Here is a 20602-nt window from a genome sequence, read left to right on the forward strand (position 1 = left end):
ATGTTTTCTAAATATTTTTAGGACAATATATAGGTTTAATCCTGCATTCATGCAAACCTGGTAAAATGGTTAGAACAGGAAAACTTCCCTGACTTGGGAGTGTTCACGCATTATTCCAAGATGGTTATTACTGCCAGCCTCCTAAGTGGCAAAAACAAGTGTGTGTGTGTGTGTGTGTGTGTGTGTGTGTGTGTGTGTGTGTGTGTGTGTGTGTGTGTGTGTGTGTGTGTGTATGTGTGTAGGGTGATTGTGTGGGGATGCAGGAGGGAGTGAGACGAAACAGTCACATGCACAACAGAATGTCAAGTAATAGCTCCCCACTGTCTCTCTCTCTCTCCTCTTGACTCCCTCCATCCTCCTCCTCCTCCTCCTCCTCCTCCTCTTCCTCCTGCAGCATGCCGCTGTCCTCTCCCCCTCTGCGCCTCATTTTATATCAACTTGAACTATTCATGCATTTAATTTCTAATGATACACGTAGAGCTCACTCTCTCCCTTTCTCTCCCCCCTCCTCTTTCCCTCTCTAGTTTCTGCTCCTCTCTTCACCACCTGTTAGTTAGTCTCCCTCTCCTCTCCGCGCTGGAATCCCCTCTTTTTTATGAGGAGTTTCACACTTGCGCCATCAGTGAGGTAAGTCAACGTTTTGATTATTTTATTCCTAAATGCAGACCGGTTGAATCCGTTTTGTTTCCCACCTTTATGTTTCTTAAAAAAAATAATGTTTTCTTTCCTTCTCCCTCACACACTATCGCAATCATTATATCCTTGCTTTACATGTCTGTTTGTTTATTTATGTATTTTCTTGTTGACTATGCATGAGAGAATTAAAGCTGTAAAGATCAGATTGGCACATTTATTTATCGTTCTCTCACAGCAGACAGGTGCAACATGTGGCAGTCTGTTTTTGTGTTTTTACCTGCTCCTTCACACCTTCCAACACACACTGTCACCCACAGGCGTTGAAGTTTACTCATCCCTAACGGCCTGAAAATAACTTGGCTCTAATTGACAAGTGCTCACTGTCCCTGTGGTTAGCTATAACTGATGTGCTGTCTGTCGAGCTCTAATGAGTAGCTACAGTGTGCCATCCCATCTGCCTTTCAGCCAGCAGCTTGTTATTTAAAGGTGAACGGTGCCTGCTGCAGGGGGCCATTGTCTGTAGGACAGAAGAGAAGAAGAAGAAAACCAGCCAAGAGAGAGGGGGAGAAAGAGCCTCACATACCTACAGGTGGACTAAGTGGTCTCAGAAAGTCTGACGGTGAGATAATGACAGAGATATAGAGGGGAGAAGAAGAGAAAAGGTGGATTATGGAGGTGGAGATGAGACAGTAGAGGATGGGGGTTGAGGGAGAGAGCGTCCATGCCTGTGACATGACTCTAATTTAAAGTGAAGGAGCTAAAAGAGGAGGGGGGGAGGTCGCATGTTGCACAAAGATATTCCTGACTGCCGGCTTCCAGCTTTATTCCTCCTTCTCTAGAAGCTGGAAACAACATCCCTATATATATATATATATATATATATATATATGTGTGTGCAAGGGAGCCATGAGGGAGATACTATACTGTATGTGGTTGCATAACTAGCAGCCACTGGGCTACTGTGTGTAGCTAACAAGTTGGGCCATTATTTTATTGTAGCTTATAGGAATTATGTAAAATAGGGAAACCAGTGTGTGCTCGGAGGCTAAGAGTCGTGTATGTAAACGAGCTTTAGCACATACAAGCCTGCGAAGTGTGAGGTGAAATCTGTACCTTATATTTGAGTGTGAGAGTTTCTCAGCAACAAGATGATGATGAAAGGAGAGGATGAGAGAGAAATTCCAGCTGGCAGCATGAGAGCGATCAATCATGAGCTCCCCGTAAGCTCCTGCTTCCCCGCGAGCGGCAAACCACCAGGCCTCCCGGCTGTGCGGGTGCTGCTGGTGGTGGTGCTGGTGCTTGGGCAGCTACAGTTTATGGCCACATCTGCCAGGACTGGAAGACGACTGACTGCGCACATTATATCAACAGACACTCGCTCACAAGCCTACAAAACATCTGCATAGAGAAAGATAGTGCGTGTGTGTGTGTGTGTGTGTATGGAGAGATGATTTAATGATCTGACAGAAGTGTATCCACGGATGTTTAATGGCATGCCTTTGTGAATGTATGTGTGTGTATGTGTGTGTGGGATTACAGAGTATATTATTCATGAGAACAATCATTATCTACTGATCCAAATTAATTCATCTTTCAATCAATTCTGGACATAACCATTATCAACACAGGCAGTTTCATTCCCTTCTCCCTCTTCTTAATGCTGTGTAATCTTCTGCTTACTTTAAGATTATTTGGTTGTTTTGTTGTTGCTCCAGACTGAAATGGTTTACTGTTGCTGGTTTATCTGACAAACTGTGGTTGTAACGAGAATGCAGCGTTCTGTCCTGAAGTACAGGAGTCTGACGTTATCTCCGCGCCGCTTAATTCAGCAGGGATGAACTCTGGCCGGTTGTTCGGCGCTTCAGAAGTCATCAATTCTCCTATTGTGGTCCTTAGTGGCACCAAAATGGCTGCTGTTGATTTTCAAAAGGAAAGATGTCCATCATGCAGCACTCCAGAGGCAGTGGTCTGTCAAAGTCGGAAGTTTGCATGCTGGCACACTGCGGCGTGTTTCAGAAGTTTGTTTCATCCCCGGCCAAGAAAAAGCTGGATGAGCAGTGGTGTTTATTACCCACTGTTGTGCTCACAGCAGAGACACCGGACCAAACATGACAAATGACCCTCCCTGCCTGTAATTCTGCTGAAGGTCAACAGTCAGAGGCAAGAATATCAGAACCTCTCACTGCAAGGGCGCCATTGGTCATATTGACTTTATCTTCACGACTGAAGGGTCTAGAATTAATCTGTTTACTGGTTTTGACCCCACAAACAGAAGTAACGGGATAATGAGGAATATTTACAGTTCTGACAACCCTTATGCAGATGAGGAGGAGATTAAGTAAAACCTGCGTTAATAATAAAGTAGTTTGACGTATTGAGATGCTTAATACCACTCTCATGTCTGTATAATAAATATGAAGCTACAGCCAGCAGTTGGTTAGCTTAGCTTAGCATGAAGACAGGAAACATCTAGCTTGGGTCTGTCCAAAGGGAATAACATCCACCAACCAACATTTCTCAATCGCACTAATTCAAATGGGGGTTAATTAGCTGTCTCTCTGTACAGATATGAGGCTTATCATCAATCTTCTCATCTAACTCTCTGCAAGAGAGCGAATAAGTGTATGTTGAACTATTGATATGGATGCAGGTTTGACAGACATCTCCTGCTCTTTCCTTATTCCTTATTTTCTACTTACTTCTGTTTGTGGCATTCATTTCAGTCACCAGAATTAGGTCAACATGACCACTAACTTCCAAATTATTTCTTTATTAGTCCCTCTCTGTGTCCTGAGATTCTCCTCATTTTGAGGTTTCGTTTCTCAACTTCACAGACAATCTACTCATAGCGAGCTACACTACCAGATTCTCACCCTGATTTTCCAATCTCAAAGGGATTTTGGGGATCGGCAACAAATACCCCGGATCAGAGGCAAATCTGCGCCTGCTCCTATGAGCTTTGTGTGAATTTTCAAAGCCACAATCTGGACAATGCGCTGATGCGTTGCAGACGCTGGAGAGATATTAAATATCTGGACCGATCTGAGAGTCCAAATCGTGTAGTGGGAAAATCGTTTTTTTATGGTCAATGAGAGAAGCAATGACCTAAAGTCAACGAGAGCGTAACATACAGGGCGAAGAATTATCATGGGGAGTAGTCATAATGCCTACAACAGAACATCAGCAAGCATGGCTATGAGCACATACTTTCTATCAGAATAAATTTGCAAGCAAGCTTTTTAATTATTTGAAAGAAAAACAAAGCACAAACATGTCGTTGTCGAGCTACAACACAAACAGGCAGCTACCTGCGTTCATTGCAAAATGACTACTTGAATTACTCTCTTTGCAGAACAAACAATTCATTATTTTCCTTCCTTGGTTTTCCTTCCTTGGATCAGCGCACAAACAACTTTGATCGCTAGCTTCATGATGACTGCCATATTTGAAGGAAGAAACGTCTGTCTCGTACATGTTCTTACTTCTCTTGTTTTGCTGACTAAACATAGTTTTGAGAACAGAGACTTCTGTCAGTGAAATGTCCTGTAATGTGGGACCCCAGCTGTCATTGATCACTCGTGTAATGTGCAAACCACAACAAATCAAGAGACCCTGTTAGAAGACAGACAGTAGTGCAATGAGACCAGTACAGCAGTGTCATGTAGTGTGTAGGTGCCGTTACAGACAACTCGGAGGAAGTGCAAATACATAGAGTGCAAATACTGACTTCTCAGTTTAAATCGATTAATGCAGAGAGAGCAGAAGGGGGAGGGGGGGTTGTTCAGTATTGAGGACAGAACGCCCCCTCAGGGCCTGCTGTCTTTAGAAAACGAAAGCTGTGAGATATTTGCAATCCACCCCCCTCTTTTTATTTCAGGAAGAGAGCAGACACATCAGCCTTGTGGTCAACTCCACTCCCTGCTGCCACAACTTTATATAATCACCAGGACTCTTCCCTCCATCCGAGTATACTGAAGAGTGCTCCAGCCTGTAAAGACTTCATCCTGTAATTACCTGCCTGTCTGTAGAAGATTGTTAAGCACTTAGGAAAACGTGTGTCGGAGCGGCTCACGCACACACTCGCACGGTCATTTCATTGAGGATGATTAGGATTCAGGGGAGACCCTTATTGTCCGTTATTCATTATCCTCCACTGATAGGCTTGAGATTATTCAGATGTATTCAATTGAAATGCAAATGTGTACACATCCTCTGCCGTATTTTGTCATCTTATGAGTATTGTCTTTCTTTTTAAGAGATCTAATTATGTTGGAAGAGGTTTCAGTGCAAGAGCAGTTTGAGATAAACGCTTCCTATCAGAAGAACTTCTTCTTGGCAAATGAAAAACTCCTATTAGATGTGATTACATCTCAGTGATGGCCAGACACAGGATGTTATTCATCACCAACCATCGAATAGCAGAAGTGAAATTAAGAACAGCTCATGTTTGCAGATCGATGGCTTGGCGCTTGCTTCGGACGCATTTGGAAATTCCAGTTATTGTATTGCTGAAAAGTGTGATTCAACTCTTCCTGAATCTATCCGTCTCTTCCCCTGTAGCGCTATGACTGTGCGAAAAGGAAAACGTTTCGCCATCTCCATCCAGGAGCACATGGCCATCGACGTATGCCCCGGCCCAATCCGCCCCATCCGCCAAATCTCTGCCTACTTCCCTCGCCTGTCGCCCACTTCCTCCTTCTCCGATCCACTTTCGCCCAATCAGGTGGCAGCTCCCACCGCCCTCAGCCCTGGCGCCGCCGGAGGAGGAGGGAGCAGCAACCTATTGTCACCGCTGTTACCAGGGGCGGCGGGCGGAGGGGGCTCACTGTCAGCAATGAGCAGCATGGACACCTCCATTGAGATCGACAGCTGTGACAGCGATGATAACAGTGAGTGACCTGAAAGTCACACCGTGGTTTCACTAAAGCTGCTTGAGCCCAAGAATAGAAATGAACTCAACACAGAAGTGGATTTGGGACAAAAAGCCGAGAGTAATTTTAAAAAAAATCTAAATTGACCCTTCGCTAAAGTTCCTACGCCTTTCAAGCTTTCAATTCTCACACAGCAACATATGCTGTTTTCAGTGATGACACATTTACATCCACATTCTTCGTTTTTTGAAACAATGCGTCTTTGATTTTATAAGAGACAACTAAAGCAGAGACTTTGAGAGTTTATCAACTGCAGCTAGCAGACTTCACTTATTGAGTTGTTTCAACACACTGTGTCCAGCTGATTGTAATTGATTCTATTCCATTTGTTGTAAAAGGAGAACCATGTAAAAGTAGTCTTTAAAGAATAGGTCGACATTTCGCGAATCACACTCAGTTTTCTTCGAGAGTTAGTCGATCTTGTCCTTTCACTCTCAGCAAGAGAGTGACAGAGTGCGCTTTGCAGGTGGAAAACACTTCCATTTTGTTGGAGATCAGACTGAGCCTTTTTTGCAGTTTGCCATTTTTATTATTGTTGTTAGGCAACAACAAATTGATGAAAAAAACTTTCCAAAATGCACAAATGTACCTCCAGGCTGTGTCACCACAAAGAGAAAAGACGCAAATGACGGAGATCGTTTTCCATTCTGACTTTTTTTTCCAACTCCAGGCATTCAGGGCGCCAAAATGCACTGAGCGGAAAGATGCAAGGTGCTCAGCAACGTAAAAACAGCTTGCAAAACACTCATTGAAAACAATTACAAAAGGCCGCCTCAGGCTGCTTAAACGCTCTCTGTCTTATCAGGACCTAAAGTCTTTTTGCAGAATGTTTTAATGTGATTTCATGAGTGTCTTTCTGAGTGTCTGCATTTCTTCCTGCCATCATTTTCTATACAAGGTAATAAAGTCATGGGCTGAAAAGCAATTACCAAAGTAACTGAACTATTTCAATCAACTGTCTTCCAGCCGCCTTGGGGACGTTAGAGTTTGACCTACTGTATGAGAGAGCCACCAGCTCCTTACACTGCACAGTCCTGAGAGCAAAGGTAAACAACATGTCCTCTGAAAATTCCATGAGAGCAAACACAGGTAGTTTGTCTCATAGCGAAAGAAATATTTACATTTGTATCAGCCACATTCGTGTGTTCAATCGGTGACACAAAAAAGCTGTTCAGTCCTTTGCTGTTCAGACCAAAACAACATCTTGGTTGACTGAAACTCTACCTATTCTTCAACCAGTAGATTGTTCAATTGATTATATTAACTTCATTTCAACCTAACTATACTTAAATGATAACAACAAACTCAAAGCTGACAGTATGCAACTGAGAAATTAAAGGTCTAAAGTTACACAGACTGCAGGTCATTGTATTACATCTACTTATAGGAGTGTATACCGGTATTGACGATACAGTGATATTTAAAAAATGAAATATTGATATGTTAATAATACCCATATGATAATATCTTGTTACAGACTCTCTCTACCTCCCTACACTTGTATTTTGAGTTTAATTAATTTGCCAAAACGCACAATAAACAATGTTAAAGATGAATTTGACATTTTTACTTTTTTCAAAAGTTCTATAAAAATCGTTATTTTGAATTATTTTCACCACAAAAATCCTGTATTTGAAATCTGTTATCGTGACAGCCCTCTCTTCTAATTAGTGTGTAGCAGAGGATTTCAGTTTTCATCCTTAATTTTTAGATGGTTTTCAAAATGGGCAGTGGGCTACAGCCTCTACACTGTGTGGCTCACTGGTCAACTGAAACTATTCGTCAAATTAAAACTCTCCGACCTCCTCGCTACCGCCGTGCTTTGGATTCAGTTTTCAAATGAACTCCTCACCTCTCAGTCTGGTAATTGTTGCATAATGTATTACTGGTGTTGGCAGCTTGCACAATGTTCTCCACCTATTATTTTATATCCCCTCCCTTATATCTTCTCTCTGTCTTTTTTAGGGTCTGAAACCGATGGATTTCAACGGTTTGGCTGATCCTTATGTCAAGCTGCACCTGCTGCCGGGAGCCTGCAAGGTCTGCTGTTATTATCAGGACTGGGTTTTGTCCCTGCATTTCTTCAACAATTGAAAAAGACTCTCAGTAACTTGTCTGAGTGCACACTTAGTCTAACTATCATTTTGAGCTGTGTTGTAAAAGTGCAAGTGCAGACCAGTAAATCAGCTGTAAAACAAAATGACCTCGTATCCTGTAAGAACTTCCTGTTGCACGTTGTTTGCCGTTGTTTGCCATCTGCAGTTCTGAGATGATTGTTTCCCCCTCCTCTCTACTGTGATGCACAGGCCAATAAACTGAAAACCAAGACCGTTCGCAACACGCTGAACCCTGTGTGGAACGAGACGCTCACCTACTGTGGAATCACAGAGGAAGACATGTACCGCAAAACACTCCGGTAAATGTTTGCTTAATGTCTATTTCTGTCTCCTTCACGTCCTGCCTCTCGGCCCCATCTTGCCCATCAGAGGACTGACTCTGGCTTACAAAGGATTTCTTATCATCCATCTCAATCACAGTCTTTTACTCTCGGTTTTTAGGCCTTTATCCTACCTCCCCTTCTATTTCCATTGATCCCTTTCATCCCCCTCTGTCACCTCACCTTCTTCATTCCTCCCCATCTGCACATCTCTCCTGTCCACTCAGATCAGAAAAGATCTCCCCTCACTCCTTACAAACCATCCCTCTCTCTTTGTCTCTCTTTCCGTCCGTCTCCCTGCTTTTCTCTCTTTCCAAGTTGCAGTGACAGATTGAGGTCAGACTAAGCACCACGGGGTGTTTTAATTTCATTGACCCCCGCCAGAGGTGATGAAAGCTGCAAATTGTCTCCGTCTGTGACTAAAACTTTGTCATGGCGCATGTGGGAGTGAGATTTAAATAGGATCGACGATTGATCTCTCGGGGGAAATTAGAGAAACTGGCCCTACAACAGGCCTACGACACTCAGCAGAGGCCTTCAAAGATCAGCAGACAGGAAGTTTAACGTATTGAAACATGTTAACGTCTACAAAGTAACAGTTTCATCACTTTCTTACATCCACATATATCTGACAGTCAAAACAGTTGACACACTAAAAGTTTAATAAACAGCGGCTGCAGCTATTTTTGCATTTTTTTCCTCCATTTTTTTGTTTCCTTTCTTATCATAGAGTAGTAGCAAAAAGCTACGCCTCTTCCAGTAGGTTAAACAGGAGGATTTTCTGCAGACTTGCAATTTCTTACTGAATTTCAACACTTCTAATACAGGAAGAAATCCATCCCAGAAAAAGCTCTATTGTTGTTTCTGCATCCAACTTTGAACCAGCAGCTACAACAAACCGCAGCGTCAGACAGATCAGAAGTAGTTTCAGAAAGTACAATTTTCATATAGATGCAATTGTGGATTATATTGCCTTATGATGAGATGAAGTCATGATTTACAATCCTTTTGATATCTTTTAACATAATTCACAACTGTCTGAAGGCTATGGGCCAACAAGATGTTGCACAATAAGGACAAGAGTCTGTGGAAGTTTATTCCTGTCAACAACAAATTAATAAAAGCAATGAGTGATAAAAAAAATACTCATGTTTAGTTGTTTTGTTATACTTTTCTGCTAGGAAACAAATAAGTTAGCTGTGATAAAAATGAGTAGGGAGAAGGAAGACACTTTTTGCTAGTATTGTTACTGGGTTATATCAGAGTACCAATACCCTGATCTAATAGTCATACTCATGATTATAGCAAGTTATTTTTTTCTCTTACTAACTCAAAACAATAAGTCCAAAATATCAAAAAGTAATTTTGATTTATTGTCTAATTATTTAGAGTTAGTAAGACTACAGTTTGACTCATCGCGAGTATTTCAACTTTTATCATGTCTAACTTTTAAGAGTCAACTTTAAAAGTGTCATAATTTATTCATGATGACACTTAAGTTACATGTCTGTCATGGACATTAAAGTTGTAAATGTGTTGATTAGATTCATCACCCTGCCCCATAACATCATTATATATATGTTTGCTGTAGTAATGTGAGCGGTCATAGTAAAAGCTAAATGTGTATGTAACCTGCTGCTAGCTTTCACCTCTCAGCTAAGACCGTCTTCATCTCTCTTTATTATTTTTTGCCACCAACCCCAGACGTTTCTCTCTTTTTCTTTCCCCCCCATTTTCATTTGTCCTTATTCTTGCTGCCATCTGATTCTTAAGGGCTCAGAAACTACTAGACTCTGTGGATGTCAGAAAATATCTGGTGTCCCAAGGCAACTGGCCTCTTGCACCTTCTTGATTTATGCATTACCGTTTTTTTATTACCGGAACCTGAAGGCAGCAGGTGACTGCAATGTTTAGTTAGAAGTTGAATAAAACCGAGAGCAAAGAGGTTACAAGTTCATATCAGCCCTTCTCTGCAAGATTGCATTCTTAGTTTTCTTCCTCTCATTGCATGTCTTTGATTCATTTACATAAAGCACAGAAAATGGATGAATGTCAGTTAGCCTAGCATAGTGATTTTCCACTTCTGCCTACAGTATAGACATGCACAGGCATAAACACAGATTTAAATAAATTCCTTCCATTTGTATCTCTCTCCCTCTCTCACCCACATCGCTCCATCCCTGGCTCTGCTTTTTATTTCACATACGCACACAGCCTCCCTCCATCTCTTTCATTCTCTCTGCTGCTCTCACCCAATTATGCATTTCAGGTGACAATATGGCAGGTGTAAATATTTGCCAGCCTGATGAATATGAATTGACTTAATGCACTTTTACACTATCCAATTTCACACGTGAGGGAAAATGGTAATTACTTGTATTGTACAATGTGCTTTTACTGATTCTGGATTTATATGTGTAGATCAGAGCTATGTCAACAAGTACCTTCGCTCATAATGTTGCCACAGCATTGGGAATAACTAATTCCACTACTCTTTCTCACACCCGCACATCTCTGTCTCAATAATCAGCGTCTCTAAATCGTATTCATGATACCCCACCACCCTATCTTTGTCTCTCGCTATTTCTCTTCCTGACCCCCCCCTCCTTCCTCTGTCTCTCACTCCCAGGGTGTCTGTGTGCGACGAAGACAAGCTGACACATAACGAGTTCATCGGGGAGTCGCGGGTGGCCCTGCGTCGTGTGAAGCTTGACCAGACTAAACACTTCAACATCTGTCTGGAGCATCCACCCCCTGTGAGAAGAAGAGGGAGGGCTGAAAGAATAAATGGGATGATAGGAAAGAAATACTTAAAGGAAGGAACGAGGGAAATTAGAGTGTATGAGGGAGATAAATGACTTGATGGTACTGTAATATTCAATATATTAAGCTTCCTGTCTGACTCATAACCTCACATTTTAAAGGAGAAAAAAGACAGGGGGATGGAAATATAGTGAAGACGGAAGGCAAGAAATTCTTTTCCAACAGGGAGGCGTTTAAAGGTCGATATTTGGTAGACCGATGAGGCGCACACACACCTGTGTCTCATAATAAATAAAATACCAAGCGTGCCTGTACAATCTCTGTAGCATCGTTAGCAAAAGAGCCAAACAAACGCTTCCTAAATGCTGTACTGTTATTTGACAGTAAACACCAAATAAATAGACTAATTCTCCTGCTACATAAACCTAAACAATCTTAAATATTTAAAGCAAAGATTGCTTGTGTGTTTATTAGTGTTGTAAGAAAGGAATATACCGATGCAGATTAATGCACCATGGGCATTAATCTGCTGCCATAACATGGAGGGATTTGTTCACATTCAGCCACTACATAAGGTCATTCAGATCATCCAAAAGGTGTTGGATGATGCTGAGGTCAGGGCTCTGTGCAGGCCAGTATTTACCTGGCTTTGTGCACAAACGCTTGACTAAAATATCATTGGATGATGTGAAGCATAGAGATTTCTCTTCATTGGAACTAAAAGGACCTTAAGCAAGAAAAACTGTCTAAAACTACCCAAAGTACGGTATCCATATTCTTTTGGCCAAAGTATATTTTGCATTAAGCCAATACCAGCTGGCCTACTGAGAATAACAAATATGAGGTAAACACAGGACAGAGTATCATGTCTATTCTTATAGCTCACAAACTGCTTTTTGTGCAGGCTAAATGTCAGCTGGGTCATGCGTGGGAAAAGGGTACGTAGAGATTGGGAGAATAAAGGGAGAGGGGGGAGAGGGGGAGAGGGGGAGCGTAAATGGACAGAGAGCACAAGTGAGAGAGATGAGAAACAAATGGATTAAAAAAAATAAAAGCAGTGGAGAGCGGGGGGGCATGTGTGTGTGAAAAGGCTGGCTGTTTGTTCTCGATGAGTTAGAAAGGGCTGCTGGTATTAGATTGTCCCTCTGAGGCCGGTGGCCACTCTGTGATCAAACGTTAAAGCCCCTCTGTCATCCTGCGAACCAGGTGCTGTGTCACGCATGTCATTTTCAAAGTGGCATCACCCTCAACTTGATGCGTCTATCCCTTTCTGTTCATCCGATGCCCCTTTAGCCTGCTTGTACAGCTTTTCTGCCAGTCATATCCCCTTATCATGTATCTCTTTCTCGCCTTTTTGCCTCCAGCTGCCTTCACCGACTGCGATGAGCACAGCATTGAGAGGAATCTCCTGCTACCTGAGAGAGGTGACCACATGACTCCTCTTATTTTGCTCAACGTGACCCGTCTGTCTGTCCTTTACAGTCCATCTGTCATCCTCTCTTAAAGGACTACACCGAAACCAATATGAGACTAAATGACTCGTGTGACTAAAAGCATTATCCTAAAAGTATGAGAATAAACCAGGTAATATTTCAAGGTGGCGATCAGTTTTTATTCTATTACCTTGATATCCGCCTGGAAACAAAATATCCGTCTTCATTTAAGAATTATCAAAGCAAAAAGTTTAGCTATTTATATTTTTAAAAAGTGCTGAAACTAATAATTAATTGATCAGTTAATTAGCAAAGTCAATCGATTCTAGCCTGAGGTTTTGCTGCTGTGTTTTGTTTTATTGACGACACCGTGGACATTTTTCACTATTTTCCGACATTTTATAAACTAAATAGAAAATGTAATGTAGTTTAATTATACCAATAACTGTGGGTTTATATTAGTGCCATTAAAGTTAAAGCATTTACCACAACTTGAGATCACAGCTAACCATTCTAAAACCAGTCATATATTGTTCTGCTGTGAATAGAGATGTCCTGCCTTAAGACATGATCATGTAATCTAATAAGGCAGCATTAATATAGTGTTGTGAGGTAATTACCTAACCCTAATTACAGAGCAGTTATAAGTTCTTACTTTCTCCGTTTTTTAGAGCCTCTCATCACATATTGGGTAAATTAACGAAGGGACCAAACCAAAGGACCGGTGTAGTCCTTTAACTACAAGAAGATAACTGGAGTAAAACTGCTGCTTCTGTGTTTCTCTCCACAGTCAAGGTTGTTAAATGCGATCGTCTTTCCAGTTCTCTTACCCATCTGTCTGTCACAGTGTGCGGCTGGCTCCTGTTTATTTTCACCTCCCTAATGAGTTGCTCTCTATCGATCTGTGAAGGTCTGAGCTGTTCTTTCACCAGATACCTGGTACAAATTATCCTCACTAATTGCAAGTTTTAGAGTCTCTCAGTCGCGGCAGATGGCAGACTGGCTGTTAGCAGGATGGATGATTCCCCAAGAAAAACACAGATAAGGAGACGGGGGAAAACAACATAGGAAAGAGAGATGTAGGGGAAACAAGAAGGGGGCAAGCTGTTGAGACAATTAGAGAAAGGGAGGGAGGAGCATGGAGGAGTGTGAGGCGTGTGGCATATTGATCGACCTGGCTGTGTCCACCTCTCGCCTGGAGATAAGACTAAATGAGAGATGGAAAGAGATACAGGAGAGGAGAGATATTTAGTGATGGAACCCATTTTATATTAAAATCGCTTAACAGGCAATGTAACAGAGCATTTTTGCATCTTCAGTGGTGAAACAGAAAAGCTCCACCTGCAGTGATAAAATAAAAACTGCATGTCTTTCCTATAAATAACACACATGTGTTGGTGCTGTTGGCCATGAGTGTGAGTCACAGCCTTGTGAGAACATCTTCCCTTCTTCACCCTCTGTTGCTGCTTCCTCGCTTTCTTTCATCCGTCACTTTGAATCTACTCTGTTGTTCCGCTTGTTGTTAAATGCTTCGCTAACCGTTTGATGTTGTCCGTGGAAAATACTCGAGCCAGGAGCGACAAAGTGCATTGATATGTCTCCAAGGCTGGTGCTTCAGTCTGTCCGAGACAGGTCTTTGCACTGCTGTTTATTACTTGATGGTTGAGTTTGTCGCTGAGCTGTGAGAGATGAACTGAAATGTTAAGATCAAAGTCACTGCGCTCTTAAGGTTGCAGGGAAAGAAGAGCGATGACCTACATAACAGCGAGGGCTACAAAGTACATTTTAAGAGTTTAAGTTTTGAAAGAAAAAATTACACATTTTTCTTCCACCCAAATGAAAAGGTTGAATTCATAAACAATATAACTCACATTGCTCAGTTTAATGAACTCAGGGGTTTTCAGCTACAGCCTTACTTGGTATTTAACTGATGGAATAAGACAAAAAGATGACTTTAAATCGATTTGTTTTGCGTCTCAAATTTGGCAGGAACAGATCGAGTCTGGTTGAGTCGGCTGGAATCATGTTTAAGACCCGCACTGAACTCTACGACTGTTTTAGCAATTTATCTCACCTGTAGCTGCTGCTCAACAAAAGTTACATAAGCTGACTTTGATTTCTGCTGTGCTGATGCAAGAAGATCTGCACTGTACTGCCACGGTTTATTTTCACTGCAGCTTTAAAGAGGCATCAATTGATTTATTTTTTTTGGGCCACACAAAACTGACATTATCACCTTATCGAGATGATAGTTCAAGCACGATTGCAAACAGCTGTGTGGCTTATTTACACATCTAACAGACACAGAGCAACACCAGCATACATCTTTGTCGTTTTTGAGTCAACAAGTCCAATATTCACTCTCCTTTTAGCAATATTTAGCTAACTCCTGAGGGAAATATCTGACTCGCCAACTGTTCGCTCCACTGTGTTCACCAGTTGCTATTTTGTCTGTCTGCTGTTTGGTGCTGAGCAGGTTGAGTTTTTTTCACTGAAAACAGCTGCCTTCAGCAAAACGGACACTAATGAGAGCTATGAGAGTGAACTAAAACTGTACAGTTGTGGGCTGTAAAACAAAAGCAATTAGCTGGAAATCACTAAAGGCACTGTATAGCAGAGGTGAACCGCAGGCCAGGGGATAATTCACTGAGCGTCTATCATGCTAAGAGACCCTTTTACATTACACGTAGTCATGTAATCCACTGGTGATGTAACAATATCGATCACAGCAGCTTTAAATAACTTGAATAACGTTGCAATTTGATCAGCAGTTCATGGCAAAAAACTCATATTTTTCTAAATAAGAGTCCTCCTTTTATCTCTGAAGCTTAAGTCACTAATGTAGCAGCTACAAATGCTTTAATATATATTTTTCTATTCCTCTCTCTTGTATCCCCTCTTTGTCTTCACAGTGGGAGACTGAGCAGCAGAGAAGTCTCGAGGAGAGAGGCCGTTTGCTGCTCTGCCTGCAGTACTTCCCCCCGGCCAGTGATGGCGATGTGAAGGGCGAGGCCAAGGAGAGGGCTCGTGGCGGGCTGTGCGTGGGTGTCAAACGCTGCGCCCACCTGGCAGCCATGGACGTCAACGGCTACTCAGACCCCTATGTTAAAACGTAAGGATGACATCAAACCACTAACTGAATGCTATGGTGTATTCCATTACATAAAATGGAGTAATGTTGCCACCCGAGTGATTAAATTATGATTACACAACTTAGACTGATGGATTGACATTTCACAATCCTCATTGCAGAACAATTTTCACATGACCTATCCAGCGGCAATCTCCCTCTCTACCGTATTACCGGTGTTTGGTCTTAACTGGCCGCTGACTCATATTGACCCCATGAATCACCTTTTGTCACCAGTCATGAGTGATAAATGGCTTGAGTTAACCCTGCCCAAGGTAACGGTGACAAATGACAGCAGCTTTCACACTTAGTGGAAGCCATTGTGAAATATATCACTCACCAAGATAATGGTAACAGTGCGTGTGTATTGACAGCGTTCAAAATGGATTGAAAGGCAGCGACATGATCTGTTAAGGGCGTACTGCATCACGAAGGAGAGTGTTATTGCTGTTGTCATAGAGGCTATTTGGAGATTAATTACTCATTCATGAAAGAAAGGCAAAACTGCGTTTGTGTGTGTGTGTGTGTGTGTGTGTGTGTGTGTGTGTGTGTGTGTGCGTGCGTGCGTAGAGGGCAGGAAGGTCCGGGTTGAATGATGCACCCTGACATAGTAAGTTGGATAAATGAGCTTATGTTTAACTGGTTGTTCTCCTGAGTGTTGGTTCTGGCTTTGAGCTTGTGTCTGGAATGAGTAAAACACTAAACAACCTGTCATCACACTCACACACACACACACACATATATATATGCTAGGCACGCTTGCCTCACTTTAGTATACACACCAATCACCTTCTCCTTTCCCGTCATGCCTTTAACTCTCCCTATGTCTTTACATCCACCAAACCTACGCATACATCCCTCACACATCCACATTTGTACACCATGCACCTTGTTTCATTTTGGATGCGTGCTCGCATCTTTGCCCTTTGGCGGGAGCTTTTCTCCCAGATGCTTTGTTGTGTCTGAGAGCGTGTGGGAACATACGCTCTCCGAGCTGTGGGTGGTGGGTGGAAAGCAAATGTGAATAGAGATTTGGCCACGCTCCTTCCAGCTGGCTTAAAAATATCCTGAGAATTTAATGACACCTTGCGAAGGGATGCTGAGCTTTTTCAATCTGTGCTGTGTTTGTTGGTGATAAGTCCTCGCACTCACATATGGTTAGTTTCACAAATAATATATTAAAGAGGTCGACATTTTGGGAAATATGCTCACTGGTATTCACTTTCCAGCTGAGAGTTAGATGAGATGATGAATACCACTATCATGTCTATACAGCAAGTTCAAAGCTACAGCTGGTTAGCTTAGCTTAGCACAAAGACTGGATTCGGAGGGTAACGGCTAGCATGGCTCTGTCCAAAGGTACCAAAATCCACCTTCCAACACTAAATATCCCTAATGAAAATCTCGCATTTAATTAAGCTGCGATTTATTTCTACAGAGCCAGGCTAGTTGTTTTCTCTGGTTTCCAGTCTTTGTGCTAAGCTAAGCTAATAGACAGCTGGCTGTAGCTTCATATTTACCAAGCAGACATGTCCCTCAGCAATTTGCACTTTGCAGCCTGTTTATACAGATAATCAATTAGCTTCGCCCCTTCCTCAGTGTAACCCTAGTAGAATTAACCAGAAAAAAGGACAACACTCAGACAATGCAATTAAATAACAGCACTGCTGGTGCAAAATAATAAAAATCCTTCAGGCTATTGAATCATTAATCATCATTAATCCTGACACAAATAAAATAACCCTACACCTCTGACAGAATCCACCAATCAATCACCAAGCAGACAACACAGAGATGTAAACTGTATAAACTCCACCACGGCTACAATCATACATGTCAAAGGAAAAAGAGTGCTGAAAGTTAATGACCAAACTCGTATATGATGGTATGACATTCCTCTCTCTCTCCCTCTCTCAGGTACCTCAAGCCAGACGTCCAGAAGAAATCCAAGCACAAAACAGCAGTGATAAAAAAGACTCTCAACCCGGAGTTTAATGAGGTAGACATCCATGTTTGTGTATGTGCATAACTGTGGGGGGGAAGAGCACATTTGGTTGAATGTAAAGAGCTAATTTATATTTTTACAGTCCTCAGAGACACTACACCGCATGCAAATTCTCCACAGCAGACAATTGCTGCATGCACATGCTTAGCTGTTGCCTTATTATTTTGTATTTTAGAGTTTATAGAGGAAGAGAAAGATGGTTGTTAGCTGTGATCTTCTGACCTTTGCTCTCACCCCTCCCCTCTCTGTTCTCACCCAGGAGTTCTTCTATGAAATTACATTCTCAGAGTTAGCCACCAAGACGCTGGAGGTCACAGTGTGGGACTACGACCTGGGAAAGTCCAATGACTTCATAGGTGACGTGATAGGCAGCTAATCATTTCCTGCTGTTGTATATTTGGATTACCGTTTGGCTACTCCATTAGCAGTCCAATAATGTACCCATGGCAGATGTTACCAAAGATATTCTAAGCTGCTCTCTATTCTCTGCAGCCGAGTGCAGCACTCTGTGTAATTTGCAGGGTTTAGTTGCCAAAGGGGTGTCAGTGACATTTAGGCTGAAAATGAGCTTTATACTATACTTGCTCCATACGAGTTGGAGTGAGTGATTACATTTACACCAGTGTCTCTATCTGACTTACAACATATAATAACTTTTCCACCTCTATTTTTTTTCCGGGATCTTTTAAAGTCTAGATTTTAGTTTCTTACAGTAGATAAATCAAAGTTTGGTATTTTTTCCATTTTTGTTTTTTTAACAAACTATCAAAAGACAAACCAATGTCTGTCTCTCAACAGTTTCAGATGTTGTTTTCCTCTTAAACAAATCCAGTTTGAAATCTGCCAGCTTTTCTTACATTATTTAAATGGATTTATATTTAAACCATATTTATTCATATCTCATATCATCGGCCTCGATTTATTTTTAAATTAAAATGTATTTCTGTCCGTCAGTAATGACAAAAAACTGTTTCTGCTAATAAAACATTAGGCCTACAGTAGAAAACAAAACAATAACACAAAGTAAAAGATTTTCAATAGACCAAAAAGGTGTTGAAGCTACAGCTAATTACGCCCACTCCAACCTATTTGACATCAAAAATAATAACATGCAATTGTGAATACATTTCTATATTTGTTTGTTTTTTAAACTTGCGGGCTGTTTGACACATTTTTAGTTCCTCACTACAACTGTTACTACAACATAAATCCACCCCTTGGAGTCAAATTCTCCCCGTTTGTTTATCAAACATGCACTTTCCTCTCGAATCACATTGACTTTCTTTTCTGTCTGCCCTGGTTAAGGCGGTGTGTCCTTGGGGTGTCACTCACAAGGGGAAACTCTGCAGCACTGGATAGACTGTCTGAAGAACAAGGGCCAGAAGGTGGAGCGCTGGCACACGCTGACCAACGAGCTGCCTGGATCCACGCTGCAGGAATGAACTGATCCTCTTCCACTGCACGGATACTGGAGAGACTGCCTGGCGAGAGACGTTTCATCGCATGCTCTGAGGATTGTCTGCATGTCTACAATGTCATAAATGAGATCATTATTCATAACAACATACCCAAAGGGGGGGGGGGTCACACTCAGAGATCAATACTATAATCTTGGATCTAAAAAGACCTAATGCCAATCTCGGAAACAGTCCTCACCGTAAAGCATAATCATATTCATAGGGATCCATGTCCCTTTCATGGATTCAATGTCAATCTAAATGCCTCTCTGCGCTGCTCCAGACTGGTCTCAATCTACAAGAAAAACTGAAATTGTGCAAGAACATTTAATGAGGCAGAAATCTGAATTCATGTCAGGTGTACTTCCTGTTTTTACGGGCCGATAATTTATTGTTGTCAACTGCTGACATTAAAACTCAATCCCTTATGACCGTCCATCTCACAGCACACATACCTCTCCCTCGCAATAATGTTTTGCCTAATGCTTCCGGAGACCTCCAAGTGGTCTTAATACTGTCGGACATTTTGTATCTATTGATCTGATTGTCATGGGATTGCCTGCAGAAAACAAGAGAGAGACTATTGGTTCTTCTATGTTGATGGCTCGTGTCAGTTATTTGCATGTTTGGTGTTGATGGAGCAAATATGTGCCAGGCTCTGCTGCAGGACGTTCATCATTGTGTTGTTCCCAATTCTCCTGAGGTGTGCTGCTCTGATTAACTGAAGAAGATGTTTTATTCAATTCAAGGGTACCAGCTTTTGTTTTTATGTTGTTTATTGTGTCAGCGCTAATATCACAGTGTCAGTTTCTTGTTGGTGACACGCTGATGTTGACCTAATTTTGCTTCGCAAATCCCCGTTTGGATGTAGGAGGTGAACAGTGATGTAATTAACAGAAAAGTTTCAGAGCAGAGCAGACTGGTTTATGGAGAGCTGTGCATGGTCCCACTCTGACACACTGTGAGTGAAATCATCAGCCTTTGTTTGATATCTAAATTACAAATATGAATGGCGTATAGAGCACAGTGTTGTCTGCTGCTGCTTTACTGTGGATCGCATTGATTAAGCTGCAGGCTTTATCTCAGTCTCATGTGGTTAAAGAGGCATGCTGAAATTACCAGTGGTGTTCATATGTAAATAATATATGTATTGTGTTTCACTTGCTTTGGGTGTTTGTCTTTTGGAACTGAAAGTGTGCATGATTGTTTGGTTTTTTTCATAAAACGTTCATATTGATATATTGTGTGCATCCCTGAATTTCTATTGTATTTGCTCCAAAGTGGCCTCTTCGAATCTCTAATGTTTTATGTGCAGCTCAGTGGCAATCCAATAGCTCTAATAATACTAGCCAATACTGCCACCTACCCTTTAAGATCTGCAGCCGCAGCTTCTTCTCTGACTAACACGCAGAGACACACACCAGAGGAAAAAGAAAACCAACAAAAGCACCAGTGTTGGTTTAAAACTTTACACTTGAAAAGAAACACCAAACGTATGACTCCGTTATGTTTATGATGGGTCAGATTAAAATTAACTTAGTTTAGGCTTCAACTAGACAAAGTTGCTTCTTCAGAGTTAAACTTGTTCTTTGATGGGTTAAAACATCCGTCCTAAACATCTCAAAAACCAAATTCCTTATTCTGATCATCTGCCCACACTGCGTGTCTACTTGAAGGGTGAACCTATACAACAAGGTTAAATTACTGGGATTAATTACAAATAGTTTACCGTCATGGGTTGAGCATTTTGACAACAAAATGTCTTCCTTGTCCTCCAGCACACATTCTAGGGCGAGTAGTTAAATCTTTC

At 41.7% G+C, this 20602-nt stretch overlaps 1 protein-coding gene across 6 annotated transcripts; it reads left to right on the forward strand.

The window, feature by feature from the left end:
- Positions 1-365: 365 nt before the first annotated feature.
- doc2a (double C2-like domains, alpha) lies at positions 366-20031 on the forward strand. 6 transcript variants are annotated; one of them, XM_031843423.1, is made up of 13 exons: positions 547-627; positions 1102-1255; positions 4514-4642; positions 5197-5525; positions 6534-6613; positions 7533-7607; positions 7874-7983; positions 10634-10760; positions 12132-12191; positions 15113-15312; positions 17248-17329; positions 17595-17691; positions 18641-20031. In XM_031843423.1, the coding sequence occupies exons 4-13, from the start codon at positions 5201-5203 to the stop codon at positions 18775-18777; spliced, it is 1293 nt and encodes a 430-aa protein (XP_031699283.1). In that variant the 5' UTR covers positions 547-627; positions 1102-1255; positions 4514-4642; positions 5197-5200; the 3' UTR covers positions 18778-20031. The 6 variants fall into 6 exon arrangements, with proteins under 6 accessions (XP_031699280.1, XP_031699279.1, XP_031699281.1 ...); XM_031843420.1 differs by lacking the exon at positions 1102-1255 and having other exon boundaries at positions 366-627; XM_031843419.1 differs by lacking the exon at positions 1102-1255 and having other exon boundaries at positions 366-627; positions 4518-4642.
- Positions 20032-20602: the final 571 nt, after the last annotated feature.

This window comes from Anarrhichthys ocellatus, unplaced genomic scaffold, assembly GCF_004355925.1.
Source record: "Anarrhichthys ocellatus isolate YVR2014 unplaced genomic scaffold, GSC_Weel_1.0 scaffold4, whole genome shotgun sequence".
Lineage (NCBI taxonomy): Eukaryota > Metazoa > Chordata > Actinopteri > Perciformes > Anarhichadidae > Anarrhichthys > Anarrhichthys ocellatus.